Consider the following 21,724-nt stretch of genomic DNA (forward strand, 5'->3'; position numbering starts at 1 on the left):
GAATGTAAAACATCAGGATGCAGCCTGTCTAGTCAGGATAAACATTGTGCGTTGGGACACATTTGACCCCCTTCACACCTGGTGCTGGTTGGCTCAGAGAGCAGTGGGGTGCCAGCCGGCTGCCCTGACAGCCATGCCTCCCAGAGGGTGGAGAGAGCCTGGTCTGCAGAAAGCCTGCTTGCTTTCTGAGGGGCACAGACACAGGTGGCCTGAAAGGGAGAAGGTCCTGGAACAGGGGGCGCAGAGGAAAGCCTGCATTAGGAGCCAGGGTCCCGGCGCCCAGCAGCTGCCCTCACCCCTGGCTCCTCCGGCTGCAGGGCCGCGTCACCCATCTCGGAGCCGCCGTAAGGCCTCCTGCAATCAAACCGCGAGGCAGCACCGCGCCCACAAGACTTGAGGTTTCTCCTGGCCTCAATCTTCCTCTCATGACAACAAGGCACCAATTTCCACGAAGGGCTCTGCGCTCAGGGCAGGGCTGGTAAACACGAGGTCACGCCCTTCCTGTGAGGGAGGTTCCAGTTCCCACGGCAGAGGCCTCGGGCGGGGGGGGGGCTGTGGCAACAGCAGGACAGGGCCAGGGAGCTGGTGTCCACTCCCACACAGTCCTCTTGCTTTAAACAGCTCTTTTTCGAGAGAACTGCAGATTCACACACAGTCGTAAGGAATCACGCAGAGAAAGCCTGTTCCCTTTGCCCGGTTCCCCCAACAGCAGCATCTTGCAAAGCAGGGAGCGGTCACCGATGGGATCCAGTGCCCTGGGGATATGACACCAGCTGCACATACACTCGTGTGGGTGTGAGCATGTGTGCCAGTGTGTGTGTGTACATGGGTGTGCGTGTGAGTCTGTCAGTGTGTCTGTGTATATGTGGGTGTGCGTGTGAGTCTGTCAGTGTGTGTATATGTGGGTGTGCGTGTGTGTCTGTGTGCATGTGGGTGTGTGTGTGTCTTGTGTCTGTGTGCATGTGTGTGAGTGTGTCTGTGTGTGTCAATGTGTCTGTGTGCAAGCGGGTGTGCATGTGAGTGTGTGAGCGTATCAGTGAGTTTGTGTGTGTGTGAGGGAGTGTGCATGTGTGAGTGTGTCTAGACTGGGCAGTTGTGTGAGGCAGTGTGTGTGCATGTGAGTGTGAGTGTGTCTAGAGCTGGGCAGTTGTGTCCTGTGTGCAGATCCCTGTGCAGATGCTGGACATTTCCATCCCACGAGCATCTCTCTTGCTCCTTTTCCAGCCACAGCCACCCCCCACCCCCTCCCTGACCCCTGACCGCTGACACCCACGGATCTGCTTTCCGTTTCTGTGACTTTGCCAGCTTGAGATTGTCTCCCTTCACTCAGCCCAGTTCCCCTGAGGCTCACCTGCAACACTGTGCACCCGCTGGCTCGCTGCTTTTCTCGCCGTTCACCCTTTACCTGCTGGACAGCCTGAAGGTTGCCTCCAGGTTTTTGCCATCACAAATACATCGGCAGTGAACATTTGTGATTCTCATGCATCACGTATTTTGAAGGGCATTTTCCTCACTCTCCTAATCCACAGCCTTCCTTGTGGGTGGGAGGAAGCTGAGTCTGGGCGACTGCGGGGGCTCCCTGGGGACGGCACCCACACTTCAGCTTCTCTTCTGTGGCCCTGGTGTGGTTTCTGTTAGCACAAGAGTTAGATCTGCAAATCCACCAGGGGCCCGACACACCGTGCAGTGCCAGGAGGATGGCAGAGAGGGAAAATGACTGCCGGTGCTCTCAGGAAAAATAACCACGAGAAAAGCTACCTCTAGCCAACTGTTTCTTATCTGTTGGACGCAGGACACACAGCACATGCAGCTCGGTCCTGGCACAGCCCTGTGGGCAGGCACTGCTGCCAGTCCCATTTTACAGACAAAGAAATTGGGAGATTGGCTGGGCGCGGTGGCTCAAGCCTGTAATCCCAGCACTTTGGGAGGCCGAGACGGGCGGATCACGAGGTCAGGAGATCGAGACCATCCTGGCTAATACGGTGAAACCCCGTCTCTACTAAAAAATACAAAAAAACTAGCCGGGCGAGGTGGTGGGCGCCTGTAGTCCCAGCTACTCGGGAGGCTGAGGCAGGAGAATGGCGTAAATCTGGGAGGCGGAGCTTGCAGTGAGCTGAGAACCGGCCACTGCACTCCAGCCTGGGCGGCAGAGCAAGACTCTGTCTCAGAAAAAAAAAAAAAAAAAGAAATTGGGAGACTTTTCCCAATTTGGGGAAGTGAGTTAGCTTCACAGGAAACTATTTGAAGGAATCAAATTAATTGACACTGTGGCTCACAACTCCTAAATGTAGTGAAAGCAGCCATGGTCATCACAGTCAAGGTGCCAGGGATTCGTGGGCTGAGCGGCCTTCAGCAGCACCCACGGCTTCCGCAGGGGGCTGTGAGCATCTCCCTCTGCCCTCTCGCCCCACCCTGCACAACCCGGAGATGAATTTCCTGTCCCACCCGCTGCCCCACCCCTCCCTGAAGCCGGGAGATTGGCAACTGAGCTTGTGAGGCTCAAGGGTACCTAGGACGGACCACTTGGAGGGGAGGGCAGCTCTCCTCGGTCATCACAGCCAGAAAGTGGGCTTTGGGTGCTCCATGCAGTGCTGCCACCGTGTCTACACCCACTGCCACCGTGTCTACACCCACTGCCACTGTGCAGTGCTGCCACCATGTCTACACCCACCGCCGCCATCTACACCCACTGCCACCGTGTCTACACCCACTGCCACTGTGCAGTGCTGCCACCGTGTCTACACCCACCGCCGCCATCTACACCCACTGCCACCATGTCTGCACCCACTGCCACTGTGTCTACACCCACTGCCACTGTCTACACCCACTGCCACCATGTCTACACCCACTGCCACTGCGTCTACACCCACTGCCGCCGTGCAGTGCCGCCACTGTGTCTACACCCACTGCTACCCGCATCAAGGGCTCTCTTCGGTGCCTCTTTCTTGCCTCACCTTTCCACACTGAACGAGCCCCAGCCGGGGAGAGCTGCAGAAAGACAAGCTCTCCAGCGGGCAGAGGGTGTGTGTGCCGGAGCTCAGGGCCGTGTTGTCTTTCTCTGTCATCCCAGAGGGCCTGACAGGTGGACACGGCCTAGGTCCTCAGTCAGCTTTGTTAAATAATGAGCTGCTAAACAGAGCAAATGCTCATTCACACAAATGCGTGACCACGGCATAAAACCGTGTGTAAATATCGATAAAACCTCGAAGGAGAAATAACCCCGGGGTTATAGTGGGAGACATGGGGGCTCAGGTTTGAGGGTTTATTATGATGTGGGTTCCCTCAAGCGAACATTTCACAGGAGGAGCAGCAATCAGTGGCTATCGATGGAATGTATTCAAGGGCAGTGTGGGGCTTTTGCTGCATTCACCACTGGGTCTCCAGATGGTCCCTTGGTTTGGATCCAGGACTTCCACAGCTCCAGGGCTGTCTGTGCTCGCTTGGAGGTTGGCAGGCCCTGCTGCGGGAGCTGCAGTGTCAGAATAGGGCCTTGACAGTAAATTCCCATCCCAAACCACGTCGACCAGGCACCCCTCTCCTTTTAAAAGATGTGAAGTCTGGTTAACGCTCACTTCAGGGCTGTCTTCTAAAAGCAACGGAATGTTTGACAAATTAGGGTCGAAAATAAGTTAACTTTATTATGACAAAAAACGGTCCTTTGAGAGAAGGGACTTTATAATTAGCAATCAAGGCATCACACAAACCCACTCAACAGGTGACTATTTACATACATGGGGTTCTATTTCACTATTAGCTCACATTGACAGAGTCATTGGAATTAATCAAATAACGGCCCATATAAACTCAATCAAGGTTTGGTATTAGTGAGGTTAGGCTAGGCTTAGGTTATGCCAATTATTCCTAAATCTTATGGACTTTACACAGCGGAAGTTTATATCTCACAAAGACACCTGCAGACCCAGTCACCCTCCAGGACAGCCGCCGTCCACGACACCTGCAGACCCAGCCGCCCTCCAGGACGGCCCTCATCCATGACACCTGCAGACCCAGTCACCCTCCAGGACAGCCGCCGCCCACGACACCTGCAGACCCAGCCGCCCTCCAGGATGGCCGCCGCCCACAACACCTGCAGACCCAGTCACCCTCCAGGACGGCCGCCGCTCACGACACCTGCAGACCCAGCCACCCTCCAGGATGGCCGCCGTCCACTTGGTAACTCGGGGGTCTAGGCTGCTTCTTTCCTCGCTCTTTGTGTTTCAAGAAGATGAGAGAGAGACCATGATGCTCCGTGGTAAGGCCCAGCTGGGCCTCCGACTGTAGTTGATAAGCCCAGCAGAGCATTGGGTCTCCTGTCCAACAACACAGACCAGCAAGCCTCGGCATCCACAGGAACCTTGGTGTGGACCTGTCTGCTTCTCTCAACTGTGTGGCTCAACTAATATTTGAGAAAGACTGTTCAGTGGCTATTTATTCATCTCTCTAGATTCTCCAAATGTGTTCTCTTGCAGCTCATCAGGTCACTAGAAAGCTACTTTCTTTGACTTCTAAGTGCCTACATAAGTTTTATGCAAGAATTATGATTTGATGTTATATTTTTACTACATTCATTCAACAAATATCCATTGAGCATTAACCATGTTCTAGGTCCTGTAGTGTCATTTGAGATTAAAAACATCCTCCCCTAACTTGTCCAATATTCCTTTGGAAAAGAATTCCCTAAAAAATTCTTGTATTGCCTTGTGGGCTAAAGTACTGTCTTTCCTGAAAGTCTGACACATTTCCCTTTATTAGATAAAGTGAGTCATGTAAGATTCATATTTCCGTATTTCCCTTTTCAACTTGGCTATCAGGAAGCTCAGTGTGGAGCTTTATGTTCAGCTGTTCTCACCTTAGATGTGTCAACAAATCCACTAAAAAAAGTTTCTTTTAAAAGGAAAGAGACATTATTCCAGCAAGCAGTTTGCAAAGCTGGGAGATGCTGCCTTTGGAACAAAACAAGGGTGCGTTCCAGAGAAGAAAGATGGGACTGTCTTCTACAAGGGAAATTCCGGCCCAGGTTCTCATTCTGGTCTTTATGAAGATAAAGGAGGCAGACTTGCTTAGTTCTGTTTGGTAGAGCCTGGTAGCAGTCTGTTGGTTTGGTCCAGAGGGCAAATTGGGATTTTCTGGTCTCGGCTGATTCTGGCAGCATGAACAGACAGCTGTGAAAGTTCCAAGGCTTCTGGGAACGCAGAGCTGGCGTGTGACCTCTAGTCAGCAGAGGGTTGCATGCGTCCATTTTGAATTCAGGCCCAGTGAACCTGTTGGGATGCACCTGGCAGGATGGACTCTTTCAGGTTCAGATACCTGATACCACCATTCTTCCTTCAGTTCTTACTTTGTTCCCTCTAAAAATTATTCCGTCGTGTACTGGTCATTTATGTGGCTTCAAATCCTTTGCAAGTAGATTGTTCAGATATGATCAGATAATGCTGTTTTGGAAATGAATGAATGTCCACTTGTCGATGGATTGATACACGAACAGAAGAAGAGTATATCAAAGAGAGCAAAGTGTAACTCCAGGGTCATTAAAAGAAGAAATTATAGAGATTTTCTATTGGGTCATCACCTTTTCCTCTCATCTCTCAATATTTTATTTCCTGGTTCTTCTTATCACAGCTCTAAGGGACAACTTTCTAATTTAGAAAACTAATGACCAATTCCTTCACGTAGAACACAAATTTGAGAAGGCTGGTGCTTGGGCAGTTCTGTGGGGCTGCGTTTTGTTGAGGGAGCTCTGGATGTGTGCTCAGTCCTGGTACTTCACAGGCGCCCGGGGGGGTGTTGCACATACAGATACTTTGCTCTGATGTGCCTGGATAAGCACTGAGAGTGGGTTTTGGGGACCGACTGGGGAGAGATGCATATGGGGTCCAAGTCGACCATCTGTGGGGCACTCTGGTCGTGTCCAGCATCCATTTGTCCAGCACAAATGTTTTCTCTGGGACTGTCCACCCCCCCCAAGTTCTTGTGGCATCATAAAGATGGCCACAATTTCGAGATGTAGGAGTGAAATGGACCGAGGCTGACCCAGTGAAGTTTGTGGCTGGGTTCAGCAGTGAGTCAGGGAGAAGCGTGCTTTCTCCGTCACGACCAGGAGAGGAGTGCTCATTTGCTGGGAGGTGAAGGTGACTGTGCTCCTGTCACTGGCAGGAGCACCAGAGAAGCCCTGCTCCATCCCTGCTGACGTCCAGGCCTGGGCCTCCAGCAGGTGCAGTGAGCCTGGACCTCAGGAGTGCTGTTTCCAATCCTGACAGACAGCTGCTTAATGTGGGACATTGCCTTATTTTACAAGTTCAAAAGGTCATCCTAGCAGCACGGAGCACCTCCCAGGTGCTAAATCCTGTATCATGTTTGAATGTGCCCATGTCGGCCGGGCGCGGTGGCTCAAGCCTGTAATCCCAGCACTTTGGGAGGCCGAGACGGGCGGATCACGAGGTCAGGAGATCGAGACCATCCTGGCGAACACTGTGAAACCCCGTCTCTACTAAAAAATACAAAAAACTAGCCGGGCGAGGTGGTGGGCGTCTGTAGTCCCAGCTACTCGGGAGGCTGAGGCAGGAGAATGGCGTGAACCCGGGAGGCGGAGCTTGCAGTGAGCTGAGATCCGGCCACTGCACTCCAGCCCCGGCGACAGAGCAAGACTCCGTCTCAAAAAAAAAAAAAAAAAAAAAAAGAATGTGCCCATGTCAATGAATTCTAACATCTGCCTCCCCCGAATCCAACGTTCTTTGAATCTAGTTCTGCATTTACCCCCGGCTCATGCTGGTGCATACATTTTGGTCCTGAAGCTCCTTGGCTGACTGTCTCTTCCTCCGTTTTTAGCCTCAGCACTTCTCCAGCTTCATGATGCTGACCTGCAGGAGCTGAGCTGGAGGTGGGTGGCAGGCGTGTCTGGGTCGCCTTGCAGAGGTCTCTGCAGCATCTTCAAGCACAGACACAGCGTTTGCCCTTAACAGAGAGAACTGTGATACCTCTTCAGGCCCAGCAGATTTAGAGGAATCTGGGATTCAAGATTTTTGAGTGCATTCATTCAGATGGCCCCATTCCAAGCCTCAGGGCCTCTCTTCTTCCCAGTCAGAGTCCAGAGCTTGGAACAGCACCTTCCGAGGCCAAGCACCCGGACCTGGAACAGCACCTTCTGAAGCCGAGCACCTGGGCTAAGCACCCAGCTCTGCAACAGCACCTTCCAAGGTTGAGTACCCAGTCCCGGAACAGCACCTTCTGAAGCTGAGGCACCCGGAACTGGAACAGCACCTTCCGTGGCCAAGCACCCAGCCCTGGAACAGCACCTTCCATAGCTGAGCACCCAGCCTTCTCTGGAGCTCTGCCTTCTATGCGGTCAAGCCCTGCCCTGACCCGGTTTTCGATTCTCCTCTGCTCACAGGAGATGAGTGTCTTATGTGGCACCGAGGAGGCCCGTTAATGTATCATCCTTTTGTTTCAGGTGGTGATCTTTCCATTCTCTTGCCCTCAACACGAGCCACCTGATTCCATAGTCCATGTATCTGCCACTTTCCCAAACTCTTCAGCACCCGAGATCCTGCCGCTGCCAGTGCATTTCCTTCCAAGGGGCTCCTGTCCCGGCTGCCATTGCTGCAGCCTGGAGATTCGTTCCTGACCCCAGCTGTGCCCTGGAAACAGACACCAAAGCAGAGATCTGCGCTGAGTTTATCAGCAGGCCTGTGAGGGTGGAGGGATGGCGGAGAAGCAGCTTTGTGGCTGGGCTACCACAGAGGACTCCGCTGGTTCTCGGAGAAACACAGGAGCCGGCTTGCTTCCAGTGGCCCCAGATGGAAGCATAGTCTCCATTGTAAAGCAGGGGTGTGGATGGCGCCCACAGCACCTACTGCAGACGCCACCCAAAGCCAGTGCTAGATGCAGAGGCTCTGGGTTGGAACCAGGGGTGCCACCTTAACCTCCTGTTCAGCCCTGGTGAGCACCAGGCATGTAGGGGCTGAGGACAAGAGAGGCCTCTGTGGCTGCAGGCTCCCAGCAATCAAGGAAGAAAGGCCATTAATTCTTTCAACACATGGAACTGCTTTTTAGGAAGTGAAGATAAGCAGTGGAAAAAATTAGGCTTCTTATCTTCATGAAGTTCCTGTTCATCTCTATGCAGTGTGTGTGTGTTTGTGTATGTATGTTCATGTAGGTGTATGTATGTTTAGTGTGTGTATGTATGTATATGCACGTGTATGTGTAGTATATGTGTGTGGTGTGTATATGCGTAGTATATGTATGTCTGTTGTGTGTATATGAATATATGTGCATGTGTATATATGTATATGTGGTGTATGTATGTAGGATGTGTGTATATGTGTGTGTATATGTGTATGCACGTGTGTAGTATCTGTGTGGCGTGCCTGTGTGTGGTGTATATGTATATGTATATGTAGGGTATGTGTGGTATACGTATGTGTGTATATATGTACAGGGTGTGTGTGTGGCGCTGGGTGCAATGAAGTTTTGCAACATAGAGGAGGGAGTGTAGAGTCTCAGTTCATACACACACCTACATGAACACACACACACACACACTCCTCACAGAGGAGGTCAGGGAGGAGGAGACTTCAAGACAGAAGAAAGGGAGGCGAGGGTGGTACCTGCCCATGCCAGGGTCTGCAGGGGGTCTGGGGGGTACCTGCCCATGCTGGGGTCTGCAGGGGGACTGGGCGGGGGGACCTGCCCATGCTGGAGTCTGCAGGGGGACTGTGGGGCGACCTATCAATGCCGGGGTCTGCAGGGGGACTGAGGGGGGGAACCTGCCCATGCCGGGGTCTGCAGGGGGACAGGGAGGGGGGGACCTGCGCATGCTGGGGTCTGCAGGGGGATGGGGGGCGGGGGAACTGCCCATGCCGGGGTCTGCAGGGGGGCTGGGGGTACCTGCCCATGCCGGGGTCTGCAGGAGGACTGGGGGGACCTGCCCATTCCGGGGTCTGCAGGGAGACAGGGAGGGGGGGACCTGCGCATGCTGGGGTCTGCAGGGGAATGGGGGGACCTGCCCATGCCGGGGTCTGCAGGAGGACTGGGGGGGGGACCTGCCCATGTCGGGGTCTGCAGGGGACTGGGGGCGGGGAGAACCTGCCCATGCCGGGGTCTGGGGTTGGGGGCTGTGCCTGCGTGTGTGTGTCCCGCCCCCCGCCTCCCGCGTGCGTCTGCAGCAGGTGCCTTCAGATCGCATCTCAGGAGCTGGGGCTGGGCGGGGGATTCCTCCCCTGCCAGATAGTTGTGCGTGAACTTCTCCTTGCAAAGTTCGTCCGCGAGTGAATCGCGCAGCCTCGCTTAGAGGGCCCGGGCCGCGCCGGCGACCTCCCTTGGTGTCTTCCGCCAGGCAGCCCGCGGAGGTCCCTTCCGCTCAGCGGCCAATCCGCTGGGCGAGGGAGGGGGCGGGGGCCGAGGCCTCAGGGGAAGCCGATCCCTGCGCCCCCCGGGTCCCCGGAGCCCGCCAGCGCCGCCCCTGCCAACCCCGCCCCTGCAGGGCCCAGGCGGGTCGGGAGCAGGGGCCGGGCCGCGGGCGGAGCCTCTCGGTCCCCGCCCTCGCCCTCGGCCAACTGGCGGTCGTGCGGGCGGGCGGCGGGGCGGGCGGACCCTCGGCCGCGCTCCGGGCTCCGGCGCCGCCGCTTCTTCTGCTCGGCCCGCGCTGCCCGGCTCTGCGCGCGCTTCGGGGCGAGGCTCGGCCGGCGCGGACGCGCAGCATGGCGGTGGAGGACGAGGGGCTCCGGGTCTTCCAGAGCGTGAAGATCAAGATCGGTGAGTGTCCGCCGGCAGCGACGCGTCCAACCCCCCGCCCGACCCCGTCCTCTCCCGCGCCCGCCTCCCCTCCCCAGATCCTTGCTGGGGACCCCGGCGGAGACGCCCTCCAGGCGCGGCGCGCTCCCCGGAGAGCGGCTGGTCCGGCGCCGCGGCCCCTTCCCAGCTTCCCGCGTCCCCGGGGTTCGGGCTGGGTCGAGCTGGCTCCGGGGGAACGCGGCTCCTTGCGTCTCCTCTGCGCCCGGAACGGCCCGGGTCCCTGGTAGCGGCGGAGGAGGTGGGGTCCCTGCGCCGAGGGACGGCTGTCCGCGTGTGCGCCCCCGCGTGTGCGCCCGAGCGTGTGCCCCGCGTGTTTGCAGGAGTCCGCGCGCCTGGGACTGTCTGGGCATCTTCACTTCAGGTGTCAAATCCACTGACGTCGGGGTCTCGGCATCTCCCTTTCTCCGCTGCGCCCAGAAACTTCCTTTCCGGGGAATGTGGAGGCTCCTTCACGCCTCTCCCCAGGGGCGTGAGGCCCGGGCGCGCTGCTGCTGCTGCTGTGCGCGCGCGTCTGTGCCTGTGTGCGCGCGTTTGTGTGTGCCTGTGTGGGTGCGTGTGTTTGTGTGTCCATGTGTGGGTGCGTGTGTATGCGCATGCGTTTGTGGGTGCATGTGTGGGTGCGTAGTTGTGTGTAGGTGCATGTGTGCGCGTGTGTTATTTGTGTGTGTGCATGTGTGCGTTCGTGTGTGCTGGTGGGGCGTTCTGGTTGAGGGCTCCTGCGGGGCGGGGAGACCCCGGACCCACCGGCACCAAGTCCCCTTTCACTGAGAAGTGGCGGGCGAGCTGGTGGCCGCCCGGGCCTGCGAGGCTGCGGTTTTTCTCTGGGCTTCAGCAGCTTCTGAAGTGGGCTCCGGGAGGCGTTTCCGGAGAGGAGGCTGTGTCTGGACTTCTGGTTTATCTGGAGGGATCTGCTCTTCCCTGGTTGTTTTATTTTGGGAGAGTGATGTGGATATCCTCCCCCTCCCCCAGAGCAAGACCGTTTCCTGGAGTGACTGTTCCATATTCATGCCCTGAGGGTGCCGGACCACAGCGCGCTTCAGACTGGAGAGGCCCCCAGGGCCTGCAGTGTCCCGGGTCCCCACGGTCCTTCTCCCCCACCGAGCCGCACTCCGCAGCCGGCCTCTTCCCGTGTGAAGAGGCCTCCGGAACGGGCTGAGTGTCAGTTGTTGATGACATTTGATGCTGCCGGCGGCATTCCAGCTCCTCTAAACCAGCGGGCTGTTTCCTGTGGGCTTTATTTCGGTTTGCGGATCATCGCTGAGACACTGTCTTGATATTTGGCCCAGAAGCTCTGCAGCTAGGATGTGGCAGCACTTCCGCTTTGAGTAGCCCAGAGAGGAGGGATTTCTTTTGTTAAAATGTGGTTTAAATCTGCTGTCACTTTCACACAAGAAAGCCAGGGTGGGTGCTCCCTGAAGTGTCTGAGGTCGCCTTGCCGTGGCTGGGGAAAGGTCACGGCCCGTGGGGGTCAGTTTGCTGCTCTTTCCTTCGGCCAAGGCTGCTTGGCTCAGCAAGCGAGTCCGAGAGGTGCGAGAAGCACTGGGCTTCCTCAGTCAGGGGGGCGGGAGGGCTGCAGGTGGGTGCCCCTGTGGGGCAATGCCAGGTCTCCAACCAGCAGGGAGAAGTGGCCTGGGCTTTGCGGCTCGGGGGTGGGGAGCCCACAGCCGGCACAGCATGCTCGCTGTTTACTCCAGGAAGGGCTATGCTTCAGTCCACAGGACCTTCCAGAAGGCATGGGAAGTAAAACAGGAGGGCCAGGGAAGACCAGAGTCGCAGACGAGACACTCAGACCCTGAGCGTCCCAGAGGGCAGCTTCCCCGGCCTGCGGGCACTCGGCCCCACTTCTGACAGGCGTGGGGGTCAGGCACCCCTGGAGGACCCCTCAGAGAGAAGGAGGTTTGGAGATACCGCTGCTTGATCAGGCTCTGTGCTCCACTTTAAACAAGTCAGTGAAACCTGGCTCAGCTGAGGCTTAGGCTGCTAATCCTGCGTGGGGCCTGGATATTATCTGAACCTTTGACCCTCCCAGGGGCAGCAGCAGTGAGGACGGGTAGAGAGGCCCAAATGCCAGCTGCCCGACTCTTTGGATGTGGCTCCAGAGAGGAGAAGTCCCCGTTTCCTCTCCCCTCCAGAGGTCACCTGCAGGGCCGGCTGCCTGAGGGGTATCTGTGCCCCAAGTAGCTGGGGAGACAGGGCACCTCCTGCATTTGAGCGGAGATGCAGTCTGGGCTGGAGACCCTGAGGGTGACCTGTGGGTGTGCTGGTTTGGGGTTAGTCTCATGTCACCGTGCTGCTGGCCTGATACACTGGGGCTCCGGGGGAAAGCCCATCTGTAGGCGCAAAGTGGAGGATGCCCCTGCGCGGTGCTGGTGCCCGGGGGCCACTGAGCTCCTCAGTCTCTTTCTTTAATCCATATTCATGGCCGACCTTGGCTCTGACTTGCCCTGCCTGAGTCCCTGGTCTTGAAAGTGCAGGCAAGACGATGCCCCTGTGGTTGATTTGAGGGCCCGTCGCAGTCATTCACCTCTGAGCCTTGTCTCCAGGCACGTGGGATTTGCGCCCGAGTCTGCCAGTGACTCGCTGCATGACCCAGGGCCCGTGTCTTCTCCTTCATAACCTCATTTTTCCGTTTGCAAAAGGCAAGCAATTATTGTCTACCATATCCGGTGGGAACGTACAAGGCCGTGTTGTTCAGGCTTAAGTTAACACCCTGCCCCCTCACTCCCAGAACAAGAATTGTCCCTAAAGTTATACCGTAAACAATTCTGCTACTACTCTAAGAAAAAAAGGCAGCACATTTTTTGGGGCGATTTGGAGCTTTTTTTAAGGTATGGGGCATTGGCCTTTTAAATTCTTAAATAGCTTTGAAATGTGTGGTGGTATGTGGCCTCATTCAGACGCTGAAATTGGGAGAAATGGAAAGAATCTCTTCCTCCTCCCCCTGCCTCTTTCTTTGTCCTTCCACCTCTTGCACAGAGGTAATAAGAGGGAGAGCCACATCCAAGTGAGGTGTTATGATGGTAACAATTTGGAGTCTTTGTCTTGAAGAATCTGGCTTTCTGCCTTTCAGTTTTGTAGAATCATTTTGGATATTTCCTTCTGCACATGTAAACATCTTAAACCCTGTGTCTTTCAAAACAGTCATTAACCTTTCACAGCGGAGTCTGTGCATCATGCATGACTGCGCCACACTTCCTATGTGATCGCTGCTTTGAGGAAGCCGGTGCTTCTGACTTTCCATGAGTCAGGGACCCACAGGGAGGGCACTTCCGCCACGGCCATGGCGTTGTTTTGGGGCCCCCGCCCCCAAGGCGTGCAGTGCCTCCTGCCCTCCCAGTAATGTTTTCCGTTTCCACAATACTTACTGCTTGTTTTTAAATGCGGCACCTTATCTTGATAAATGTGTTCAATAAAGAGCAATACACAAGGTGTTTCTCTCAATCTATTAACAAAAAGAAAAGCCAGCCCTGTGGTCCAGGGTGGGAAAGGCTCTTGCACCGTTGTGATCCTGCCGTCCCGGAGGCAGTCAGCGTCCTGTGAATGCTGTCCGTGGGAGGCCTGGCCTGCCGTGTGCTCCGCGGTGGGGCTTCCTGTGTCTCTGGTCGCTCCCTTCTTTCTCATTTGGGCTCTGGTTCCCTTCCTGTGAGGCTGGAGCTTGTGCATGAAGAAGGCCCACGGCCAGTCTGGCCCAACATGGAACCACTGGTGCCTGCAGGCCTGTGGGGCTCTGCGGGGCGGGGGCCGCCGGCCTCCAGCCCCAGCTATCCCTCTCCTGATCACAAACAGAATCCCACCTGAAGCAGGAGGAGGTGGCACTGGGTAAGAATAGGGAGAATGACAAGTGGGGTGCCGGAGGGTCCCCTGGACTGTGCCTCCCTGGCCCCAGCTCCTGGGCTAGGTCAGGGCTCCGGGCCCAGTTCTGCGAGATGTGACTTCTGACACTCTCAGCCTGACGGACTCCCCCACGGGGGGTGGAGGCCGCTGGTCACAGGGCTGTGGCAGACAGCAAATTAGGTGATGGTCTGTTTAATAAGTGACAGTAGCAACAGTGTCTTCACAGGGCTAGGGCTCACTCAGTAAGAGAAGTGTTTTGTGAATGTGAGGGAGGGATACTGGCCGTGCTGTGGCTTCCCCGTGTCTATGTGACAGTGTAAGGAGCGGCCGCGTGGCCACACATAGGCCTTGGCATCAGAGATCTTAGATTCCCCTAACGCTAAAATTAACTTGGATATTTTATTAACCGAGCTCAGCTAAGCTGCCTGTGCTATTTTTAACCCCTGAGAATGAAGGTGCAGGGCTTGGCTGCACCTGGGAAACAGCAGGGGCTCTGGCAGGGGCAGGTTCAGCCTGGGGCCCCGGGCTTTGCCTGGAAAGGGGAGTGGGTTTCCTGTGTGTGTGTGTGTGGGTGTGGAGGTGGGATGCAGATGCTAAGGGGGTCGTTTCCATGTATTATCTCCTTTTATCGAAATTCTCGAAACTCCACCACACTGAGGTGGAGAAAGGGAGACCCACGGACTTAGCTGGGCCCAAGCGGCCCAGCCCCACGGGCTCCTGGGATCCGAGTTCTTCTTCTCCTCACCACTTAGTACTGTCCATTAATTTTTTTTTCTTTGAGACTGGGCCTCACTTTGTTGCCCAGGCTGGTCTCCAACTCCAGGACTCAAGAGATCTTCCTGCTTCAACTTCCTGAGTAGCTGGGACACAGGTGCTGCTCACGACTGCAGCTGCCAGTTCAGAGAGCCGTTTTTCTCTGTAATCTCAGATTTGAATGGGGGAATCATGGAGGGCTGGAGAAGAGAGAGACTTGTTGGTGACTTTAGGGACACCAGGCAGTCAGTGTTCAGGCAGGGAAGGAAGGAAGGGGCTGCTGGTCTGTGTGGGTGGACAGTGGCCTGGGAGGCCCAAGACACAGGGTGTACTGGGAAGACAGCTTGGAGATGCCGAGGTGATCCTTGGAGCAGGGCCACAGCCACCCATCCAGCCTTCAGGCATCTTAGCAAATGGTGCCTGTCAGGTTGACTCAGCTGGGGTGCTGGACTGGCGGGTAGAGTGTGGGCCTGGAGGCAGCCCTGGGGGCGTCATCCCTGGAAGGGAATCTAGCACTGGTGGAAAACACTTTGATTTGCTTCTTTGGAGCTAATGGAAGCACATGAGGCATTTGGAGCTAATGAGCGGGTGAACCCCACAGGCACAGAGTGGATTAAGAGTGTCTACCTGAGGCTGTGTCTCCCTGTGTTTGCAGGTGGTGCGTCATGTTTGAAAAGTAGACGTGTATGTGTTTAGAAAGGAGATAGACGTATTGGCTGGAAACAGCCACAGGCGAAGTGGTGGCTGCTAAGGTCTTAAAAGTGAAGGCTGCTGAGTGATGGTGGGAGGGGCTCGGTGAGGAGGACAGCTCCTGGGGGCCCTCGGAGGAGAGGCGGACATAGTGAACCCCCTTGGAATCAGACACCCGAGACTGCGTGCTGGCCACATTTCTTGACAGTTCTTTGATTTTGGATGACCCCTAACCTCTCTCTGCCTTGGTTTCTTGGTTTGTGAAAGTAGAAGCCAAGGCCTTTTTTTGCAGAGATTAATGGGAATTAGATGCACACAGGCACTTCCCTGCTCAGATCTTCACAGATGGGATCTAATAATTCAAATTATTCTAGCAGAATTTGAAGCTATCTGTTTGTCTGTAATGAATTGGCCTTCTATGTAAGCAAATATATAAATTGAAAAGAGCTACGCTTTAATACGTAGGAGGGTGTTGAGATCCGGGAGAGCTCACACTCTGGAGAGGTGGCTTTGGTTTTGGCTGTCATCTGGGAGGGTAGCTTTGAACTTGCCCCTGAAAAGAGAGTGAGGTCTCAGGAAGGGAGGGAATCATGTTGGGTTGGGCTGGTGTTATGAGATGCACAGCCTGGCCTTTGAGGGGCACAGATAATTTGGCCGGAGGGGCCAGTGGGACGTGTGGATGGGCCTCCGGCCAATGGGTTGACAGAAGGGGGCACACCAGGTCCCATATGGGGATGTGGTGTCACCCCCCACACGTGCTGGTACCTCTGGAGGCTGCCAGATTGGACAGCAGTTGTAGAACTGTGGTGGGGGGTGGGGGAGGCAACTCAGTGAGCACGTCTCGTCTTACGCAGCCGCAGCTCAGAACAGGGGTCTGTGCTCACGCAGGAAAGGAGGGGCTTGCCGTGCAATCAGAGCTTCTAGCTTTGAACCGTAGGTAAAGGCGATGAACAGACATGTCTACTGCAGCAGCACCTGTGGCCAGTGGCTGAGTGAGCAAATAGCAAACAGTAGAAGCAACGTTGAGGAGTCCGGGTGTCTCCACCAATCTCCTGTCGAACTCTCATCCCCGTTGCTGGAAGTGGGGCCTGGTGGGAAGCGACTGGATCTTGGGGGTGGATTGATATGAACCGCTCAGCGCCATCCCCTTGGTGCTGTTCTCGCGATAGTGAGTGAGTTCTCCCGAGATCCGGTGATTTAAAGTGTGCGGCGTACCTCCCACCTCACGCTCTTGCCCCCTCTCGCCATGTGAGACACCTGCTTCCCCTTCACCTTCTGTCATGACTGGAAGCTTCCCGAGGCTTCCCCAGAAGCAGATGCCTCCATACGTCGTGTACAGCCTACAGCACCGTGACCAGTAAACCTCGCTTGTTTTGAGTCACCCAGTCTCAGGTGTTTCTTTATAGCAATGCAAGAACAGCCCAGTGAGTAGTAGTCAGCTGAAGCGGGGATTGTGTCACGTGCATCCGCACGTGGGCTCTGTGACTTTCAAGGAAATATTAAGCCCAGGCCAAGCCACACGACTTCCAGGAGGTTCCACGGGATACGATTAGAAAGAAGCAAAATGAGAGCACCTGTCTGACGCCACCCCCTGGAAGAACGGCAAACACAGGTCGGATGAGTGTGCGCAGATCAGGGATAAGACACACAGCCTGCTAACCGGTTACCTGGGGGATGGCAGGAGTGCCGCGGTAGGAAGAGAGACAGGATATACAAGGCCTTCCGTAGCAGCAAGTATATATCTATTATGCATCCATGTGCAGCTACGTATGCGGTGGGTGAATGAGTGAAGAACAAAGGCGGAGCTTAGAAATCATCCCTTCACAAACTGCAAGAACAGCGTCGGCTGTGGAGGACGTCAAGGCCGAGAAAGAAAATACTTGCCTTCATTCAACACGGTGTGCTGTGTAGGAAAAGCGTGTTGACAGGTGAGGGAGTGGTTCCGTCAGGCCGCAGCGGGCGTCCAGCAGTGACAGGCGGAATGCAGTTGTGGCTGGCCCCGGACAGGCCCCTGACAGGTTTTGGGGCTCCAGCCTTTGTGTCTGGGAGGCTCTGGCACAGGTGACGGGGAACTCAGGGTTACATCACCTGCGACAGATGGCTCAGGGTTTCTCTGGGTGTGAGGCAGAGTCCAAAGGGAAGAGTTACAAACGTTTGAGCTTTTCTGTAGATGCGAGTTTCAGAGTCACCGAGGTGCCTGGGAACCCCCTCCTCGGGCCTGGGTCCCCAGAAGTGAGTTTCCCTACAGGTTTTTGGTCAAATGGCATCAGAGTGTTGGGAGATTTTGTGTTTTGTGAGTATTTTATCAAAAATAGTGTTTCCTTGTTCTATGAGTGTCTGAAAATATTAGGTGTGTTTCTGCAGACAGGGCTGGATTCCCCAGGCTGTAGCTCTAGCCGCCCTGAAATTTGGCATTCTTAGTTTTCGTTTTCAGATAAGCTTGAATCCCACATTTGGAACAATTACCCAAATTTAAGGCTCAGTTTTGTTCCTTCTGGGGACAGTCAGTGTCCTGCTGCTATCAGAACACAGCTAGTAACGGCCGCAAGGCTAACCTGTGTGTCCTGGGTCCGGAGAGATGCTGTGCTGGGCTCCTGGGGGCTAGGCCAGGGGGGCTGGGCCAGGCGACGGGAGCCGCACTGGGGACAGAAACCAGCGCCTTGACCGAGAATTGATTAAGTAACAACCCCATACCTATTCTTTCCTCTTTACATTGTTTCTGTTATGTTACCCGAATAATTTCCAACCTGTAAAGAATTCTCTGTCTTGGCCCTAACTGTCCATAGGATAAAATTCCAGAGGTTGGCAAGGGGTCTGAGTCTTTCCTAGACACGACGGGGATCGTTTTCCTGACCACTGACCAGACAGACGTCTGCTCCGGACCTGCATGGGGGCCGTGGCTCCCGCCCCGCGTGGCCCACCCCATAGGTGCCTCCCTCGCCTCAGGATGGGCCGGAGTCTTCAGCCCCTTGCTGAGAGCCGCCCTCCCTGCCGGGTGCTCATGGCGTGCCCAGGGTAGGACGGAGGATTCTCTGGGATGCCTGACAAAGCTTAGGAGGTGATTGTTATTGTGTCTTCCTGGAGCTTGGATTTTGGACTTCATCGTCTCCAAGCTGCAGCCCAGGTCTGACTTGGGTGTGATCGACCCAGCCGGTTGTTCGTGTGGAGTTGGAGCCTGTTCCCATTTCTGCGTTAGGTTTCATTCCTGGCCTTTTCCCTGCTTTGAGGAGCTGCACAGAGTAGCTGAGGGCCCTTGGGTGCACCCCTAAATCTTCTCTATAGCTGTGTTCCTTCTGATTGAAAAGGTTTCACTCTTCTTTCAGGTCTGGAGCTTTCTTGTTTTGGTTCTAAACCCTCAAGGTGCTGGAGCAGCTACTTTGCCTTGATCTTGTCGCCTCTGTGGTTTCTCTTCCCCAGAGCAGCCATTGCTCTGGGAGCCCAAGGACCAGCCTCAGCCCATGGCCCCTGCTGGGGCGGCCACCTCGGCGTCTGGTGGTGACTGCGCAGGACACATGTTTCCTGCCCCCCTTCTCTGAGGCTCCAGGATCAAAGTGCTGTTCCCAAAGCCACGCCGGCAGCAGGAGCATCTCCACATCGGACGCGCACCAAAGCTGCATCCAGGGCGTAGGGACCCGGGAAGGTTGTCTTGTGGTGGACTCTGATGACCACAGCCCAGGTGCTTTTGTGGCTTGTGGAATCACTTCCCCAGAAAGGAGGCTGGGTGCCACCGGGGCCTTTTACTTCCTAGAGCCTTTCCTCATGCTGCATTGACTGGGCCTGCTCAGCAGGGTGGCAGCCGTCACGGCAGCCCGTGGTCCTTGCTTTGGGGAGCAGTGAGATGCAGAGGCCTGGAGTCAGGATTGGGGCCGACCTGCCAGAGACCCTTTCCTCGCTGCGTCCCTCACTCGAGGCCGACCTGCCGGAGACCCCCTTCCTCGCTGCATCCCCCTCTTGGGTAACTTTGTTCCTCACTCGGGGCCGCCCCCGCCGGTGCTGGCAGACGTGGGTCGCAGCACCCCGGCTGCCCTGTGTGGAGGCCCCGCTCGTTCTTCCACGTCAGAACATTTCCCTCCAATGGGCAGGGGCGAACCTGCCTGCACCCCCAGGCCCAGGTGCTCCCCAGTGCAAAGAAAGGCCACCCAGCGGGGGAAGGCATGGCTCGGAGGCAGGCCCGAGGTGGTGGAGCTGGGGGTGGTTTGGCCCCAAGCACCCCAAGCCTCTGGGCGCCTCCTTCATTCTGGCCCAGGCTCTAAGGGCGTTTCCAAGGCTGGGGTCAGACTTGTGGACACGGCCATCCGCAGAGATTCAGGAAGAGGAGCCGGTTCTGGGAAAACCGTCTGCGTGCAGAGCCAGGGGACCGTCCGAGCCGGACTCTCCTGCAGAGGTCGGGATGAGATGCCCCAGCAGGGCTGGTTTTCCGCGGCCTTTGGGAGGAGGGCTTTTGTGGGGAATTCCAGATCCCCCCGGGCTGTAGCTGCCAAGCTCAGCCTTCTCAGGAAGCCCTGCTGGCCGGGGTGGCGCTGACTGCCAAGGGCCCTGGAGGCTGCAGCAGCCTGGGAACGCTCTGCCACGGTGGCCGGCTGTGCAGCCTGGAAGGGACGCCTGGCCTCCCAGATCCTCTCCCTCCCCGGCAACTAATCTCCAAGACTCCGACTGCCGCGATTCTGGGATTTGTGGTCGGCCCCACAGGCTGGAATCTTCATTAGTTAAGGGGCGGTGGCTGGAGGTAGGAGCCGCTGGGCCCTATGTGCCCCTCAGCCAGTCACCTGCAGCGACAGTGGGAGCAGGCTCCTGCACACGGCTCACAAACCTGGCTCTGCGAGCCCGGCTGCATGGAGCGAGGCAGAGGGACTCCGAGAAGCCCCTTCCCGAGCATGCGGGGGCTGTGCATGCTCACAGCTGTGAACAACTAGTAGCTCATTTACTGTACAGGGCTAGTGCGACGGGCAGTAAACCCACACGGCCGTGGTGCCGCACTCAGGGACTGATCTGGCCACCCCCGTTCCTCAGGGCTACAGAGGAGTGAAGGTTCGGTCTCTCCTGGGGAAGCTGAAGGTCGAACTTCGAGCTGTGCCTGACAGGCAGAGGTTCAGGCTGAGGGAGGAGTGCGCATGCTTGTGTTCCTAGAGGTCTCCTCTTGTGACACGCTTGCACACACGCAGACACGCACACGCACATGCTGCACGCATGTGCATGCACACGGATGCACACTCATGACCCTGGGACAGCTTGGGGCAGGTTGCATGGCTTGATGTGCAGTGTTGGGTGGAAGTAAGGGAGGCTCCGGTGGGCTTCTGCTGGCTTTTCCTTTAGCCAAGATCCGTGGCAGAAGAAACGGGCCAATCTGTGCTGAGTAGGATGCGTGGCATTTAAAACTTCTCCAGCAGGTCTTAATTGTTTTTATTCTATCCTACGTGGCGGAGGCTGGGGACACTCTCCAGACAGCCCTGTGGCTCTCAGGGGCCTGGTCCCAGGAGGCTCAGTGGGATGCGTTTGGGGCACCAGGTTCTCAGTGCCCCGCGGGTGGCCGCCTGCTCCTGGCTGCAGTGCTGGGATGCACCTGCCTTTCTACTTTCCACAACTTGAGGTCTTTTCTGGCAACTGCTGTGTGATTTTCTAATATTTTGTATAAGAAACATTTTGTTTTTAGGCCCACAACTTGTTCTTTTTCCTAATAGCTTTTCCCCCCTACTTGTCACTGACCTGTTCTCTCAGGTGGCTGCGTGTTGCAGGGGAGTCCCCGATCTGTGGACTGTTCCAGAGCCCAAGACTAGCTCGGCTGTGCCACTCAGGGAAACACACTGGAATTCAGATGAGACAGATGTTATTCTGGGAATAAGGTGGATCCTCTTAGGTCTGTGTGAGAAGAAGACGGTGGACAAAACGCTGGTGCCTGAGCTGTAATTAGTAAGAAATTACTGGTGTTCCTCCTCCCGTGTGCCTGGTGATAGGAAGTCAGAAGAAGAGAGTGTTTGATCACTTGTCGATCAGTAGGTTCTGATAACGAAAAGTCTTCCCGTGGTATCTGTGGGGCAGGGCCACACGGAATTTCTCCACGGGTACTGTTCTCCACCAGGGCTCGTTGTCCAGACCCGGCGAACGCCATCAACGCCTGGCTGGAGAGAGGAGGGGGCCCTGCCACTGTGGTGCTGCTGGTTCTCTCGCTGCTGCTGGGGGATCCTGAGCCATCGCCCCTCGGGCGTGAGCAGTGATGTCTCCAGGACCTGCGTGCGGCTTCCTGAATTCCCCAGCTGGTCCCATCCGTCTGGAATCAGTGGCATTCCTTTCTCTCTTCATCATTTCCTGCTCCATTCAGCACTCCTCGAGTATTTAGAGAAAGGATTTCTCAGCATTTGGACCCAAGAATGTGTTTATGGAAATCCTGAGTGAAAATAAAAGACTGTGGAAAGAAAAGAACACTTTTCACTACATTTTTGCTAAGTGCCTTTGTTTTTAAGTTTGTTTTATGAAGTGTATTTCTATGTTTTCTTTAGGGAAGCCCCGTCTCCTTTCCATGTGCCCTTCCCAGGCCCAGGAAAAGAGCTCGAGTGGGTGGGTCAGGAAGAAAGCGGAGGGTGGAGAGGGAGGGGCAGGCAGCCAATGTCATCCTCAAATAAAAACGCTTTGATTTCTTTCCACCAGATCATGATTCATTGTC

General features: G+C 55.8%; 1 protein-coding gene across 3 annotated transcripts in view; it reads left to right on the top strand.

The window, feature by feature from the left end:
• Positions 1–9,545: 9,545 nt before the first annotated feature.
• The window catches only part of RASA3 (RAS p21 protein activator 3), a 122,129-nt gene continuing 109,950 nt past the window's right edge, over positions 9,546–21,724 (top strand). The window contains exon 1 of one of the 3 annotated variants that reach the window (XM_033177109.1): positions 9,546–9,750. Coding sequence is in view for 2 of the 3 variants with exons in the window: in XM_033177107.1 (XP_033032998.1) it covers positions 9,696–9,750 (55 nt within the window). In the remaining variant the exon portion in view is untranslated. The remainder of the gene's footprint in view (positions 9,751–21,724) is intronic. The other 2 variants (XM_033177107.1, XM_033177108.1) reach the window with 2 other exon arrangements.

The sequence above is a fragment of the Trachypithecus francoisi genome, unplaced genomic scaffold, assembly GCF_009764315.1.
Source record: "Trachypithecus francoisi isolate TF-2019V2 unplaced genomic scaffold, Tfra_2.0 Lachesis_group18, whole genome shotgun sequence".
NCBI classification, from domain to species: domain Eukaryota; kingdom Metazoa; phylum Chordata; class Mammalia; order Primates; family Cercopithecidae; genus Trachypithecus; species Trachypithecus francoisi.